The 13,229-nt window shown below is 34.9% G+C and overlaps 2 protein-coding genes across 2 annotated transcripts; both read left to right on the top strand.

Moving 5' to 3' along the window:
- The first annotated feature begins 1,265 nt into the window (after positions 1-1,265).
- On the top strand, positions 1,266-4,755 carry LOC103958482 (triosephosphate isomerase, chloroplastic). The gene is made up of 9 exons (XM_009370743.2): positions 1,266-1,611; positions 1,915-1,941; positions 2,249-2,318; positions 2,640-2,763; positions 3,226-3,310; positions 3,432-3,564; positions 3,651-3,824; positions 4,170-4,252; positions 4,380-4,755. The coding sequence occupies exons 1-9, from the start codon at positions 1,396-1,398 to the stop codon at positions 4,434-4,436; spliced, it is 969 nt and encodes a 322-aa protein (XP_009369018.2). The 5' UTR covers positions 1,266-1,395; the 3' UTR covers positions 4,437-4,755.
- A 600-nt stretch (positions 4,756-5,355) lies between these two features.
- On the top strand, positions 5,356-6,064 carry LOC103930333. The gene has a single exon (XM_009339657.3). The coding sequence runs from the start codon at positions 5,424-5,426 to the stop codon at positions 5,859-5,861; it is 438 nt and encodes a 145-aa protein (XP_009337932.1). The 5' UTR covers positions 5,356-5,423; the 3' UTR covers positions 5,862-6,064.
- Positions 6,065-13,229: the final 7,165 nt, after the last annotated feature.

Below are 13,229 nucleotides of genomic sequence, written 5' to 3'. Positions count from 1 at the left end.
AACCACCCATCAAAGCAGAAAATTACGAGGGAGAAAATCAAATCGTTACTTGAAACCCGATGAGAGAGATGTAGAGAGACGCAGGAAAGTGCGAGAAGATTGGAGGTGGTTTTTTTTTATCATATTAAGTTCTAAAGATCGCAGGGTAGCTCGATGGTGTGCGTGAGGGGAGAGTGAGCTTCTTGTTAGGGTTTAAGAGAGAGTGGTTTTGGGGGTTTCAATTCGAATCGAGAGAGATTTTGCTCTCAAGGATATATTTGTTATTTGAGAAAGTAGGATAAGGAGGAATGGAGAGAAGGGAGGGAAGGGTGTAGGGGTTTCAGTCTGGGTTTGGGTTAGGGTGTAGGATAAGGAGGATGAAGAGGAGGGTGGGGGTTAGGAGAGGAATGGTGGTGAGGTGGTGGTTGTGGAGAATGGGGGATAAAATAGGGAGAGAAAAGGGGGAGCCGAATAGGGTGTTGTAGGTGCAGAAGAGAGAAGATAGGGAATGGGTGCGAGTTGCAGACGGAAGAAGGAAGGGTGGGGGTGGTAGAAGACTGGTGGGTTTTTTTTTTTTTTTTTTTTTTTTTTTGTATTTTTGGAATTTTTTAATATTGAAGTAGGCCTATATTGACACGTGGCACCTAGTTATTGTCCACGTGAATGCCACGTTATCAGTTAGCAAAAGTTCTAACGGAAAACTTAACAGATGTATGAAACTGTCCCAAAATTAAGACTTGAGGTATGACTTTAGGATGAAAAAAAATTTCATGTACCAAATATTGAAAACCATGAAATTTCATAGTAGTAAATTGAGATTAACCAAAAAATTTAACAACAAGAAACTTAAACAACATTTTTAAAAACATTTAACAACATGAAAATTATTGACAATCCATAACATAAAATTATTGAGGTAATTTAATTTAAGTAACCATAATTCAATTAAAATAATAAATTATGTTTGACCCTCGTTTGGAGATGGTTTTTTGTGACAGGGCTGTGTTTGGCTTGGCCTTCGGTTGGAGACGGTAAGAAATATGGTCCTGCATTGTTTATTAAAATATTAATTTCTTGGAGGGCTAAAGGGCTAAAACGAGTCATCTGACCTACCTTCGATTGGAGATGGTCTATGCTAGTAAAGCGATGTTATCCAAAAAAAAAAAAAAATATGAGGTCGCGTGGATTGACGTTCTATCAACCGCGTGAACGCTCACAACCCTTTCTGGTCACCATAAAACCTAACCACCACAGGTGGCGAGGCTTCGCTCACTGACTCACTAGCTCACTCGCACCAAACAAGCAAAACACCCATTTACCCAAAAAAAAAAAAAAAAAAAAAAAAAAAAAAAAAAGGAAGCAAAACAAGCAAAACACCGTAAGCTCGGAAGCTCCCAACTCACTGAGTCAGCATCCATGGCGGTGGCCTCCACATCTCTCGCCTCCCAACTCTCCAGCCCTAAATCGCTCTCCTCTTACTCCGGCCTCCGTCCGTCGTGCTGCAAGCTCGAATTCTCTCACTCTTTCTCCGCCACCCAATCCCTCTTCCAGCACCTTCACTCCCACCTCCGCCTCTCCTCCTCCTCTCGCAAGGCCTCCAGAGGCGTCGTCGCCATGGCCGGCACGGGAAAGGTATATAATTGATTTCATTATCCGAGTTTGCTTGTGTTTTGTTTGGTTTCCGAGAAAATGTGGAATTGAAAGGAAGGATCTTCGATCTTAATCGATAGAAGTTTCTTATTGTTTGCTGATTTTTTGTAGAAATGTTGTACATTTTAGTCCTTATTCTAAGAATACAGCTGTCCTTCACTATAAATATCTGGAATTTTCACAGGATGTACTCAAAATTTATTCATATTTGTGGATTCTGAAATGCTATAGATTATCGTTTTCGGATTGTTTTCTAAATGTTTGTATCTTTGATTTTGCTTGCAGTTTTTTGTTGGTGGAAACTGGAAGTGTGTAAGTACCCCTGTTCCTGCATTTTCTATTTGCTTTGCATTACCTTTGTTTTTGTTCTGTGCATGATTCCTCGATAGCATCTGTGAAAAACTACCATCTGTCAATCGATAATGCTGCCCCAGTATTTTAAGTTTAGTTGTTAATTTCAATGATACATAACTAACTAGTTTTGTAAAATTTGTTTAATCTATTTTCTTAGCCTCTTTTGTTGGATGTTGAAGATGCATAGGAATTCAAATTTCAAACCCTTTTAGTATGGTTCAGTTCGTCTTTTGACATTTTCATCTTTTTTGCTGTTTCATTTTAGAATGGCACAAAAGACTCCATAAGAAAGCTAGTCGCTGACTTGAACAGCGCAAAATTGGAAGCGGATGTTGGTGAGATAATGTTCTGTTTGATCTTCCTTATATACATCTTTCAGTTTGCAGTAGATTTAAAATATTGCTTTACTCCTGTCGCTACATATACATGATGAATGACCAAAGTCCGGGTGGGAAGATTACTCTGCATGAATGGAAGTGAAAAGTAAGTTACTTTAGAAGATAACTATATATAGCGAGCAAAAAGGTGTTGTTCATAGATGTAGGGTGGCAATTCCAACATGTTACCTTGCATGTAAAAGTCAGTTTGTACCAATCTCATTTCAGATTATAAGTTTGTAATGTTTATAACTTTTAGTTTTCTTATAATATGTACAGATGTTGTTGTAGCACCACCATTTCTTTACTTAGATCAGGTGAAGAGCTCGTTAACAGATCGTATTGAATTATCTGGTCAAAATTCTTGGGTTGGAAAGGGTGGGGCTTTCACGGGAGAAATCAGGTTAGTTTCTGTTCCTTGTTAAATTCCGTAGTAGTTTGTTCTTCACATATACATATAAGTTCATTTGCAATTGGAAATTAATATTTGGTTGTGTGATTGGAGACCATTCTCATTATGACATTTTAAACTTGGTGGGTAGTGGTTTCATCGTTTCTGTTTCTTTTCCGCCCCCTTCCGAAGATCTTCTACTATTATGTCGGGAAGACTGTTTCTCGATAGAATGCAATTAAACATTATACCAGTCCTGTTTGAATTTGGATTCAATAGAAAAAAGTTATTAAGTCCTTGTACTTCAAGGGAAGTCAGTGGTCCTTTCAGGATTGTGACTTAAACATTCAAGTCTTCTAGCAGTAGTATATATAAGTTTTGAGTTCTCTTATGAATGCATTTGCACACTTTTGTCCATGCTTTCACTTTAATGAATTTACATAATTACTATAAATACCCTTTTCGGTTTTGCAGTGTGGAACAACTGAAGGATATTGGAGCCACATGGGTTATTCTTGGGCACTCAGAACGGAGACATGTGATTGGTGAAGACGATCAGGTGAATGCTTGCCCGAACCTATTGTTTAAACTTTTATGGAGGTGTCCTGGATAAAAAAAATTAATGAACTTTCTGATCTACTGTAAGTACTCAAAATGTTACTGAAGTTTTTTAACTACAGTTTATAGGAAAGAAAGCTGCCTATGCCTTGAGTGAGGGCCTTGGAGTAATTGCTTGCATCGGTGAGAAGCTAGAAGAAAGGGAAGCGGGTAAAACTTTTGATGTCTGCTTTCAGCAACTGAAGGCTTTTGCTGGTAACTTCACTCTTCTTTTTAATGATTCTGCAGTCAAGATTAATAGCTTATCCTTTGTATAACACTAATATGTCTGCTGTGCACAGACGCAGTACCGAGCTGGGATAAAATAGTTGTTGCTTATGAGCCTGTATGGGCCATTGGGACTGGTAAGGTGGCCAGTCCAGAACAAGCTCAGGAAGTACATGTAGCTGTTCGTGATTGGCTGAAACAGAACGTGTCAGCAGAAGTTGCATCTAAAACAAGAATTATTTATGGAGGTAACTTTTTTCCTGCAACTTTCTGATTGATTGTCTGTTTATTAAAAATGTTACCTCTGCAGATTTCCGAATGTAGTTCAAGAGGGGCCAGTTTATGTAAATATGTGTCTATAGACTTTCAATATTTGTGGTCTTTGGCTTGGCTATAAGGGCACCATCTATGGATTTAACTGTAAGATGTAAGAAATTTAGGAAACATTCGAACGGGTTCTTGTGGTAAATATCAAAACATGTGGACATAATGATTCTGCTCGACAGTCAGCTGGTTGGGATATTCTAGTCTTGGCTCTGAATGAATATCTGAGTGTTGGTAGTAAATTAAACTAAATCTGGATATGATAACAGGGTCTGTAAATGGAGGCAATTCTGCTGAGCTCGCGAAGAAGGAAGATATTGATGGTTTTCTTGTTGGCGGTGCATCCTTAAAGGTATACTACCGCAATTATTTGCCTTGATATTTCGAACATAAAACCATTAAAGCATTAGGTTGTTTAGCACCATTTCTGTTTGTTTTCCATTGTAGTTGGTACTAACAAGTTGAGTTTCTTCATCTAGGGTCCTGAATTCGCTACTATCGTCAACTCTGTGACAGCCAAGAAAGTTGCTGCTTGATTATGGTGGTTCCAAGATCAAATAAAGGGCCAATGCCTTGAGATTGAAGCATGTTGTAACAAATGTATGAGCTAGTTTATCATAAGGAAGTTTCATTTTTCTTTTTCTCATTTTTTTCGGGTCGTTTTGGAAGTTTTTCCCCCTTTATAAAGATGGAAAAATATCTTCTATCCATTTTCCATGGGCCACTTATTCTGGTGGACATTAGAGAGCAAATACTAGTCATTTTATTTTCTGTGGCATGAACGTTTTGAACAAAATGGTCCTCTCGTAATTAAATCCACATTTTGGGGTCCTCTCTTTCCTGCCCTAATCTCAATTCTCATCTCACGTAGGTAATATGGTGAATGAATATTGTAAAACAAATAATTTCTTCGACAAATTTCAAGCTAAAAAATGATTGATATTTTGTGGACGTAGGGTCTGGTAATGAAAAATAGATATTTGTGTTATAACAGAAGACTAGATTGGTGAACATCGTAAGGCGACGCGAGTCGCACTGAAAATTATGCGGTGACGTGAGACACCGAAAATTTCTCAACTAATGACATCTACAAAAATTATGCGGTGACGTGAGACACCGGAAATTTCTCAACTAATGACATCTACAAACATGAGCTTAGTTAAATTGACTAAACAGCGTGATTCTACACCTAAGTTCGATCCCCCACAATGATAGAATATCGTCCTGTCGTTTGTCAAACAAAACAGAGGACATCTAAACCAATTAGGTATCAAATATATCACATGATTAGTGACAATTACTTGCACGGATTCATCCTTGATTAAGAAACCAATTTGGAATCAAATCATCTAGAGAGAGCATTTGTTCAAAGTAAAAGTTTGTCAGAAACAAAGCATACACTCAAAGCATATATGCCAAAGCCACAACATAGTGTATAACTCAAGCTAAACAACCCACACTCCCCCATTTACTTCGTATATATACACGAACCCTAGCGTGCAAGGGCACCTGAGAGGACAAATATGGAGTGGTTCTACCCTAAGAGGAGGGGCCCACAGTGGAAGCAAGGTTGGACTGGCCAAACCCTAACCTCAATCTCTGCACCTCCCCCACATTTGCTCACCATCTTTGCCATTGTCATTGCTTTGTTATGGCTCTCTCAGTACACTGACTACAAGTCCCAAATGCAACACACAGCCATCAACTTACAGATCTTCCTAATATCGTTGCCTATTTTGTTGGTATTTTTGGTAGCTTCGTATTCTTCGATTTCTTCTAGCGGATGGTTCAACTTCGGAGTCCGGCGTCGGGAGCACGAGTTGGTTCACCGAGTTGGCAGCGGCGGTGGCGGCGGTTCAAGCTCGCCGTGGGGTGTTGCTGTCTTGTTGGTGTTGCTTCTGGTGTTGGTATCTTACCAATCGTCGCTTCATTCCAAGTGGTTTGGTGGGAGGTCGGATTGATTATATCGTTTGTTAACTTAAGATGTAATGGGTTGGAATTGGATAAACAAATGCCCGTGCATTTTAGCTTTTACCATCCGTCTTGGGTGTGAAGCATCATTCCTTTTTGTTTTATTTTTTTCCTTTTAACATAAATGCACAAGTATGGCAAAAGTATCAATAATTGTGTCTTATACGATTATGGTGTAAACGCAAGTGCACAAGATAGTTGTAGTATAGTGTTTTGTAACTCCAAGTGTCATTTTAACGAAGATTCTAATTCAATCTTCAATTGATAAATTAAACCAGATTTAATTATTTAAAAACACAAATTTTCAAAAATATAAAACGCAAAAAATAAACTATTTTCGATCTTTAACAATTCAATTCAAGTTGTGAAGAGTTTGTCGTGATGGTTTTATAAGCAAATTTAAAAAACAAAAAAAAACAAATAAGCAAAAATAGAGAATAAAAAGAAGAAAACGTTAGGTTATAAGGCAAGGAATGAAAGTCTAGGAATTCACAATCAACCACAAACAATCTAGTTTAGGTTTCAATGCTTTCAACGGAATATTTAATCTCTTAAATGAAAAATTTCTGTATCTAAGTCCGATTAAGGCACTATAGGCCATAGTTATCCTTAACTATATAATTCTCTTTGGTTAGGGCAAATGTCATATATTCGAACATGCAATCTATCCAGTTAGGCCATAAATTTAACATGTAGAACTCATTACGTACAAGAGAACGAGAAAATCATGCAAATCATAAATCTTGTTATAGCATCTATGTGATTCACAAACCTTATTCACAAGAATCTAATCAAATCATACTACAGTTACGCCTCAAATTTATCTTCAAATTACTATATGCAAAACCCTAACGTGACCAGTCAGAGAACTTAAACATAAAGCATTCAATTCTTATAATGAATAAGAATTCATCCAATAAAAACTAAATATCCATCAAATAGTCATTGAAAACCATAAGTATTCATGCTTGGGCATCATCCTAGCCCTAGAAAAGAATTTAGTTACTCGTAAGAATTTGGCAGCCGATTCTTTCGAATTCGGTATTCGGGCTTGGGCTTTTGGTTCGATCCCTGAACTGAAATCAGCCCTAATCACATTCCTAAAGTAACACTATTTACAACAAATAAAATAAGTTTTTTCATATTTTCATTTTGTTGAATATTTTAGAAGTTAATTAAAGGGAGTTTTAACGAAAAACCCACGGTACTGTTCACTTTAACGAAAAACCACATTTTTACACTAAAAGGTCAAACCTGGTACTATTCACTTTACCCTTTATTTTGTCCTTATCATTAAAACTCAAAGTTTTCAAGTCATTTTCATTAGTTTTCCTTAAATTATTTGCTCCCTCCCCACCAGGGAACTTCGAATCCTAGTTCCAACCTTACACTCAGCTCTTTGAGGCCCAATGTCTCTTACTTGACTCTGCCCAATATTATATATAGTTGGTTTTTTCTTTCAGCATTATCCTGCCTTTCATGGCTTGAATCTTGCTAATTTGTCGCTTTCTCTCACATTAAGCGTATTTCATTTTCAGTTTTACTTATGTTGGTTGGGTCCTAGCCCACACATTTCTTTTCAATAATGGTAGTTCTGTTTCAATTATGAAGTGATTAAAGTCATTTTTTCTACTGAAAATATAACTTTAGCCCATAAAACTTAATTTTCTCCATATATGACCCGACATAAGTTTTTTACTCGAATAAAACTCATTTATTAGATTCCACATCAGCAAATTCATTAATTATGTTTGACTTAACACATTTAAAATTTTCTGAATGCCTAAAATACTCCTATTTGAATGTTTGATGTACACAATTAATGCCATGCAAATTATAAGGGAGAATTAATAATTTTACTAAAAAAACATTTGTTATAAATTCATTGCCTAATATATAATAACAATATAACATGTCTAATATATTGACATGCTTAATTAAGTCACTAAAGTTATATTTTACATACTAATGTAGGTAAATTATTTCACACACATACATAAAATAAAAAATAAAAATAAAAAAGACTAATATATGTAAAATTTCATACAAAATAATTTACCTAAAAAAAAAATGTTATTTGATTCAAATAGTGCACCTACTATTAAAATTTTAAAATGTTAGATTGCGCAAAATAATTTACCCTATCTATGCAAAATACATGAAAAATAATTTACCTACATAATAAACAAACTCCAACATATACAAAATAATTTATCTACATAATAACGCAATATTATTTTATTTAATAATAATTTACCTACAAAATACTGTTAATTGCTAATCATAAATTTACAAATAGGTAACTAATTACATATAATAATTTTTTAACATATTTGTTAGTACTGCGCATATATATATTTGAACGTATAGTAGTACTATATACATATAGGTTAATTATATGTATATTGAATTTTAGTACTATGATATACTTTTGAATGTATTTATGTGTGTGTGTATATATTTATATAGTTAGGGGTAATAGGATGTGCAATAATTAATTGTTCATTATAATTAAGGTAAGTAATAATATTTATTGATTTGATTTGAATATTGTGGCACAAGTTATAAATGTTTTGTAATAATAGGTTAATTACTTTTCTATTTGGCAGTCTTTTTCAAATTTGGATTTTATTTTGATGTTTAGAATTAGGTGGGTTTTTATCTAGGAAATAAGAGTTGCAAGGGACTATATCGTAGACATGTAAATTTCGTTGCATGCAAATGATGCATCACAAAGCTCCACGTTGCATATGACTCATCACAAATGGACAAGTCATCAATGTTATGTGGCACAAATCAAGCAAAGGAAACTCAAAACTTCCCTAAAATTCGGCCAAAATGAAGAAATCTCCTTAAAATTGGCAAGGGGCCCAAATTGCTCCCAAAACCGAAATGAAAGCTAAAGTATCTTTACAAAACAAGCAAGAATTGAAGATTGCTCGCAAATAGGCAAGAAAGCCCTATAGATTTCGGCCAAGTAAGGGAAAGTGGCTGAAATTAAGACACAAAACATGCCTAAATTCTCCCATGGACGAATTAAGATACAAATCAAAGCCAAATCCATCCAAAGGAAAGCTTTGAGAAATCTATAAATACAAGGTCCTCAGACAAGCATAAAGGTCGACAATTTCTACATTGAAGGGCCGAAATTCTCACAAAAGGAGAACCTCTGCCAAATCTTTGAAGACTAATATGCTGCCAAAGCTCTCTTCAAAGAATGTACAACCAAAGCCGAAGCTTTCTTTCGATCAAAGTCGAAGCATTCCCTTGAAGAATCCACAAGAACTTGTGCTGATTCCTTCAAGACTTTGTTGCAAGCTTAAAACTTGCAACGACGTTTGATTCAAGATCAAGTCACCAAAACCCTTGAATCAACAAAATCCCACATCAACATCACCTTAGCCGCAGGTCATACACAACCTAGAGGTGAAGAATATCCATGCATTGTTTCAAGCTCAAAACTTGAAGCAATCGTTTGTCCGAGATCAAGTCATCGCAACCCTTGGATCAACAACCTACGCATTTACATCAAATTTGAAGACTGAATCAGAGGAAAATTGTAAATAAAGATTGTAACCCTACAAACTCATCAATACAAATCTACTTTGTACACGTGTTCTTGTTTCATTCATTAAAGAATTTTCGTGTTTACAATGTCTAAAGAACTTTTTTTGTATTTACATTTTAGGCAAGTATAACACACAAAAAATCCAAAGTTCTCATTCCCAGAGGCACAAAATGAACCTAACCCATCTAACATCCCATTTAGTGCTCAATAGTTTGGTTAAGAAGTCAAGATCACCGCAAATCTATAAATTCTTACACAAAAACTGTCTGTCGAGCCTTCAACAATAACACGCATATTTTCACATTTTCTCTCAAGCCTCTCTTTGGCCATAAAACCAAAAGAAACACTTGGAGCAAATCACATGATCTATCTGGTTTTTTTATACCAACAGTTGCTCTGAGCAACTTGCTCACCAAATGAGTTTCACTAGTTTTAATTATTCATTAGCCGCTTTTTTTTTTTTTTTTTTTTTGAGTTCAAAGTACAATATTCATTTATAAAGGAATTTGAAATTTGTACAGTACATGGAGGATATGGTGTAAAAAAATGGGCCTCGATAAAAACTTTTCTAGGAATTTCAACCTGGTCAAAGGGAAAAGAGTGTCCCGCACCTTAGTTACAAAGATAAACTATTCTCCATAAGAGATCTATAATAATATCAGGGGTTCTTCAAACCACACTCTTCGTTGCTCACTTGAAAGTCCCAAGCATGCTAATCGATGAGCCACTTTATTGCCTCTCTTTTGGTATGGAGAACTCTTGTTTGGGGGATTGAACGGAGAAAATACCTTGTGTCATTAATTATATGCCCCATTGAGGATGTATCACTAGCCTCTTGTTACATGCTTAACTGGCCTTGGCAAGGTTATAAAAGACGCTAGATGCTAGTCGAGTGGTGGGCTGGGGCTTAGCACCTTGGCGGCTAGTAAATCCATTATATTTCATGTAAATAAATGTTTGTTTATACTTAAAGTATATATAATCTCATCATAAACTACAAAATAGAATGACATAAATATTATGAAGTATTGGAACATAATGAAAACATAGGGAACAAGCACATAATGTATGCTCATTTAAGTATTCAACAAGTCTCTTACAATTTATTGAAAAAATAAAATAAAATGCAAAATGAAAGTTATCTATTTTCTGTCTAAGTGAGTCGCAACCTAAGCGGGTGCCTAGGCCAATCTGGGCGGGCTGGGGGGTGCCTAGGTGGTCTAGGCGAGCACCTCAGTAGGTCTAGACACCCTTTCTTAATTTTCAAACGCCTAGGCATTAATCAGGGTGGTGACCAGCCGTCTAATGCTTAGGCGGTGCTAGGAGAAGATTTTTAGAACAGTGGTCCTTGGTATGCTAAATTAACGTTTTTTTTATGGTTTTTTTTACAAAAATGAATAAAAGAAAAAGGAAACTTTTTTTTTATTCAAAATTTATTCAAAATTAAATTAGAAGTCAACCATAAACCACCCACTAATGTGGAGGTTTTTTTGGTTATTTTTTTCTAAAGTTTTAAATTTTAAATTCATTCAAAATTAAAATGTGTTAAATTACTTTAAATCCTTTTAATTTAATTGTAATTTTTGAAATTCTAAAGGGGCAATTTATGATATTTTGAGTGCTTCACCATTTTGGATGCTCACTTTATCCATACACATATAGATGAACATTGGAATCCAAAAAAATTATACTCAAGATTGGTTCTACTTTATATATATTTTAGTAACCTAAGTATTACCCATAAAATATGAATAATACTTTGGTACTTACTAATAAGTACTATATGTACTTACTTCCTGATGTGACCCAATAAAAAAAATATCACGTATTTTTTTATTTTTAAAACCAAGGAAAAGTTAACAATATGCCCATTATTGTATAAAACAATAAAAGATCTGTTAAAATATTATTTGACAAAATCATAAGGTAACTATTTATTAGTGGGTACTCGAGTATTACCTATAAAATACACGACTCATTTAGTGGTATGTCTCCTTGGTTGCCGTTGTGGTAAGACAAAGGAAGATAATCCACATAGGAATTTTCAGTTTTTTCCAGTTTATGCTTCAATTTGTATTTTTTTTTAAATGATAGATTTTGTTAGAATAGATGTTAGATTAGCGATTGTTGGAGTTCAAACCCATGCCATTATATATGCAAAGACTCAACACTTTTTCATCACTGTGATCAAGGGCCACTTGCTCTAAGCTTCAAATTTCCATTTGCAGCAAAAAAATCTAAACCATCTGGGTATTAGGGAAACAAATTCCATAAATTAGAATCCTACGCAGTAGTTAAAAACAAAAAACAAATGACTGAAGTAAAGATTAGAAGATTAGAAAGACAATTAAAAATCCGGATAAAAGTTATTCTCCATTTGGGGAAATTTCTCCTTTGTGAATAATGTAAATTTACCGTACAAATTTCATAATCGGAATCGTTCAATATCTTAACCTTCATTTGAGGATTATTCCTACAAAAACTCATTTGAATCACATATCATTTAGTCATTCAAATGTATAAGACTAATTGATAATGTAGGTAGTAAGTAACATATTTATGATGAAACCCTACAAAACCCTCGGAGGGGAGGATTGGGAGATTGGGGAAAATGGAAATTTTGTAGCTGAGCAATTAATCCCAATAGTTGGGTAGTTTCAGTAAATAAAAATGATTGTGCCCCTCAGATATGCTCTCAAACCCTGTCTTATTAATCTTCCATATAATAGTTTCCTCCAATATTTCATCATTTGCTCATCAGATTGAAAGTTCCATAATATTAGAGTTGGAGATAACATAATCTATTTGTTCTTTTAAAAGAGAGAATAAATCACTTAGGGATGTTTAATTAAGTTTGACTGAATAACCATGCAAATGATCTGAAAGTCGGGTTTTGATATGTCATACTGCAATTGTGCTCTAGCATAAGTGTTGAACATGGACTGCGGCCATGGTGCCTTGCAACCATAGTCTAAACATCTTGGGGAATAGTTGGTCTATTCGAATTACTGCGTTTCTTATAACATATGTAGTTGAATAAATTATTCTAAGAAGAATCATTTTAGTCGTATGAGTGATCTTGAATTGAAGATTAAAAAATTGAATGGTTTCCATCGTTGAATTTATATGGTCATGATACGTTATTAGCAAACAGGAGAATATGTGCATCATTTGGAATGCAAGTATAATGATGACCAAGGACAAAACCCTAGAAAACCCTCGGAGGGAGGATTGGGAGATTGGGAAAACAAGGATTGGGAGATTGGGGAAAACAAACAGATGAAATTTTGGTAACCAAGAAGAAGGTATGTAGCTTAGCAATTAATCCCAATAGTTGGGTAGTTTCAGTGAATAAATAAATGGATGTGCCCCCTCCCAAACCCTCCCCCCCTTATCTTCCATATAATAGTTTCCTCCGATATTTTATCATTTGCTCATCACATTGAAAGTTCAATAATATTAGAGTTTGAGACAACGTCATAACCTATTTGTTCATTTAAAAGAGAGAATAAATCACTTGAGATGGTTAATTAAGTTTGATTGAATAACCATAGAAAGAAGAAAACTGAGATATTTGAATTCTAAAATCATGCAAATGATGAAAGTCAAAATATGTCATACTATAATTGTGCTCTAGCGTAAGTGTAGAACATGGACTGCGGCCATGACACCTTGCAACTATAGCATAAGTTTCGAATTACTGCAATTCTTATAACATCTATAGTTGAATAAATTATAAACAACTTTATGTTTATTTGAAGAGTTTTTTTTTTTATCAAACTTCGAAGGT

Source organism: the organism of the source record quoted next, unplaced genomic scaffold (assembly GCF_019419815.1).
Source record: "Pyrus x bretschneideri cultivar Hongxiangsu unplaced genomic scaffold, Pyrus_bretschneideri_v1 Contig7, whole genome shotgun sequence".
Lineage (NCBI taxonomy): Eukaryota > Viridiplantae > Streptophyta > Magnoliopsida > Rosales > Rosaceae > Pyrus > Pyrus x bretschneideri.
This window is presented reverse-complemented; position numbering and strand designations above follow the sequence as displayed.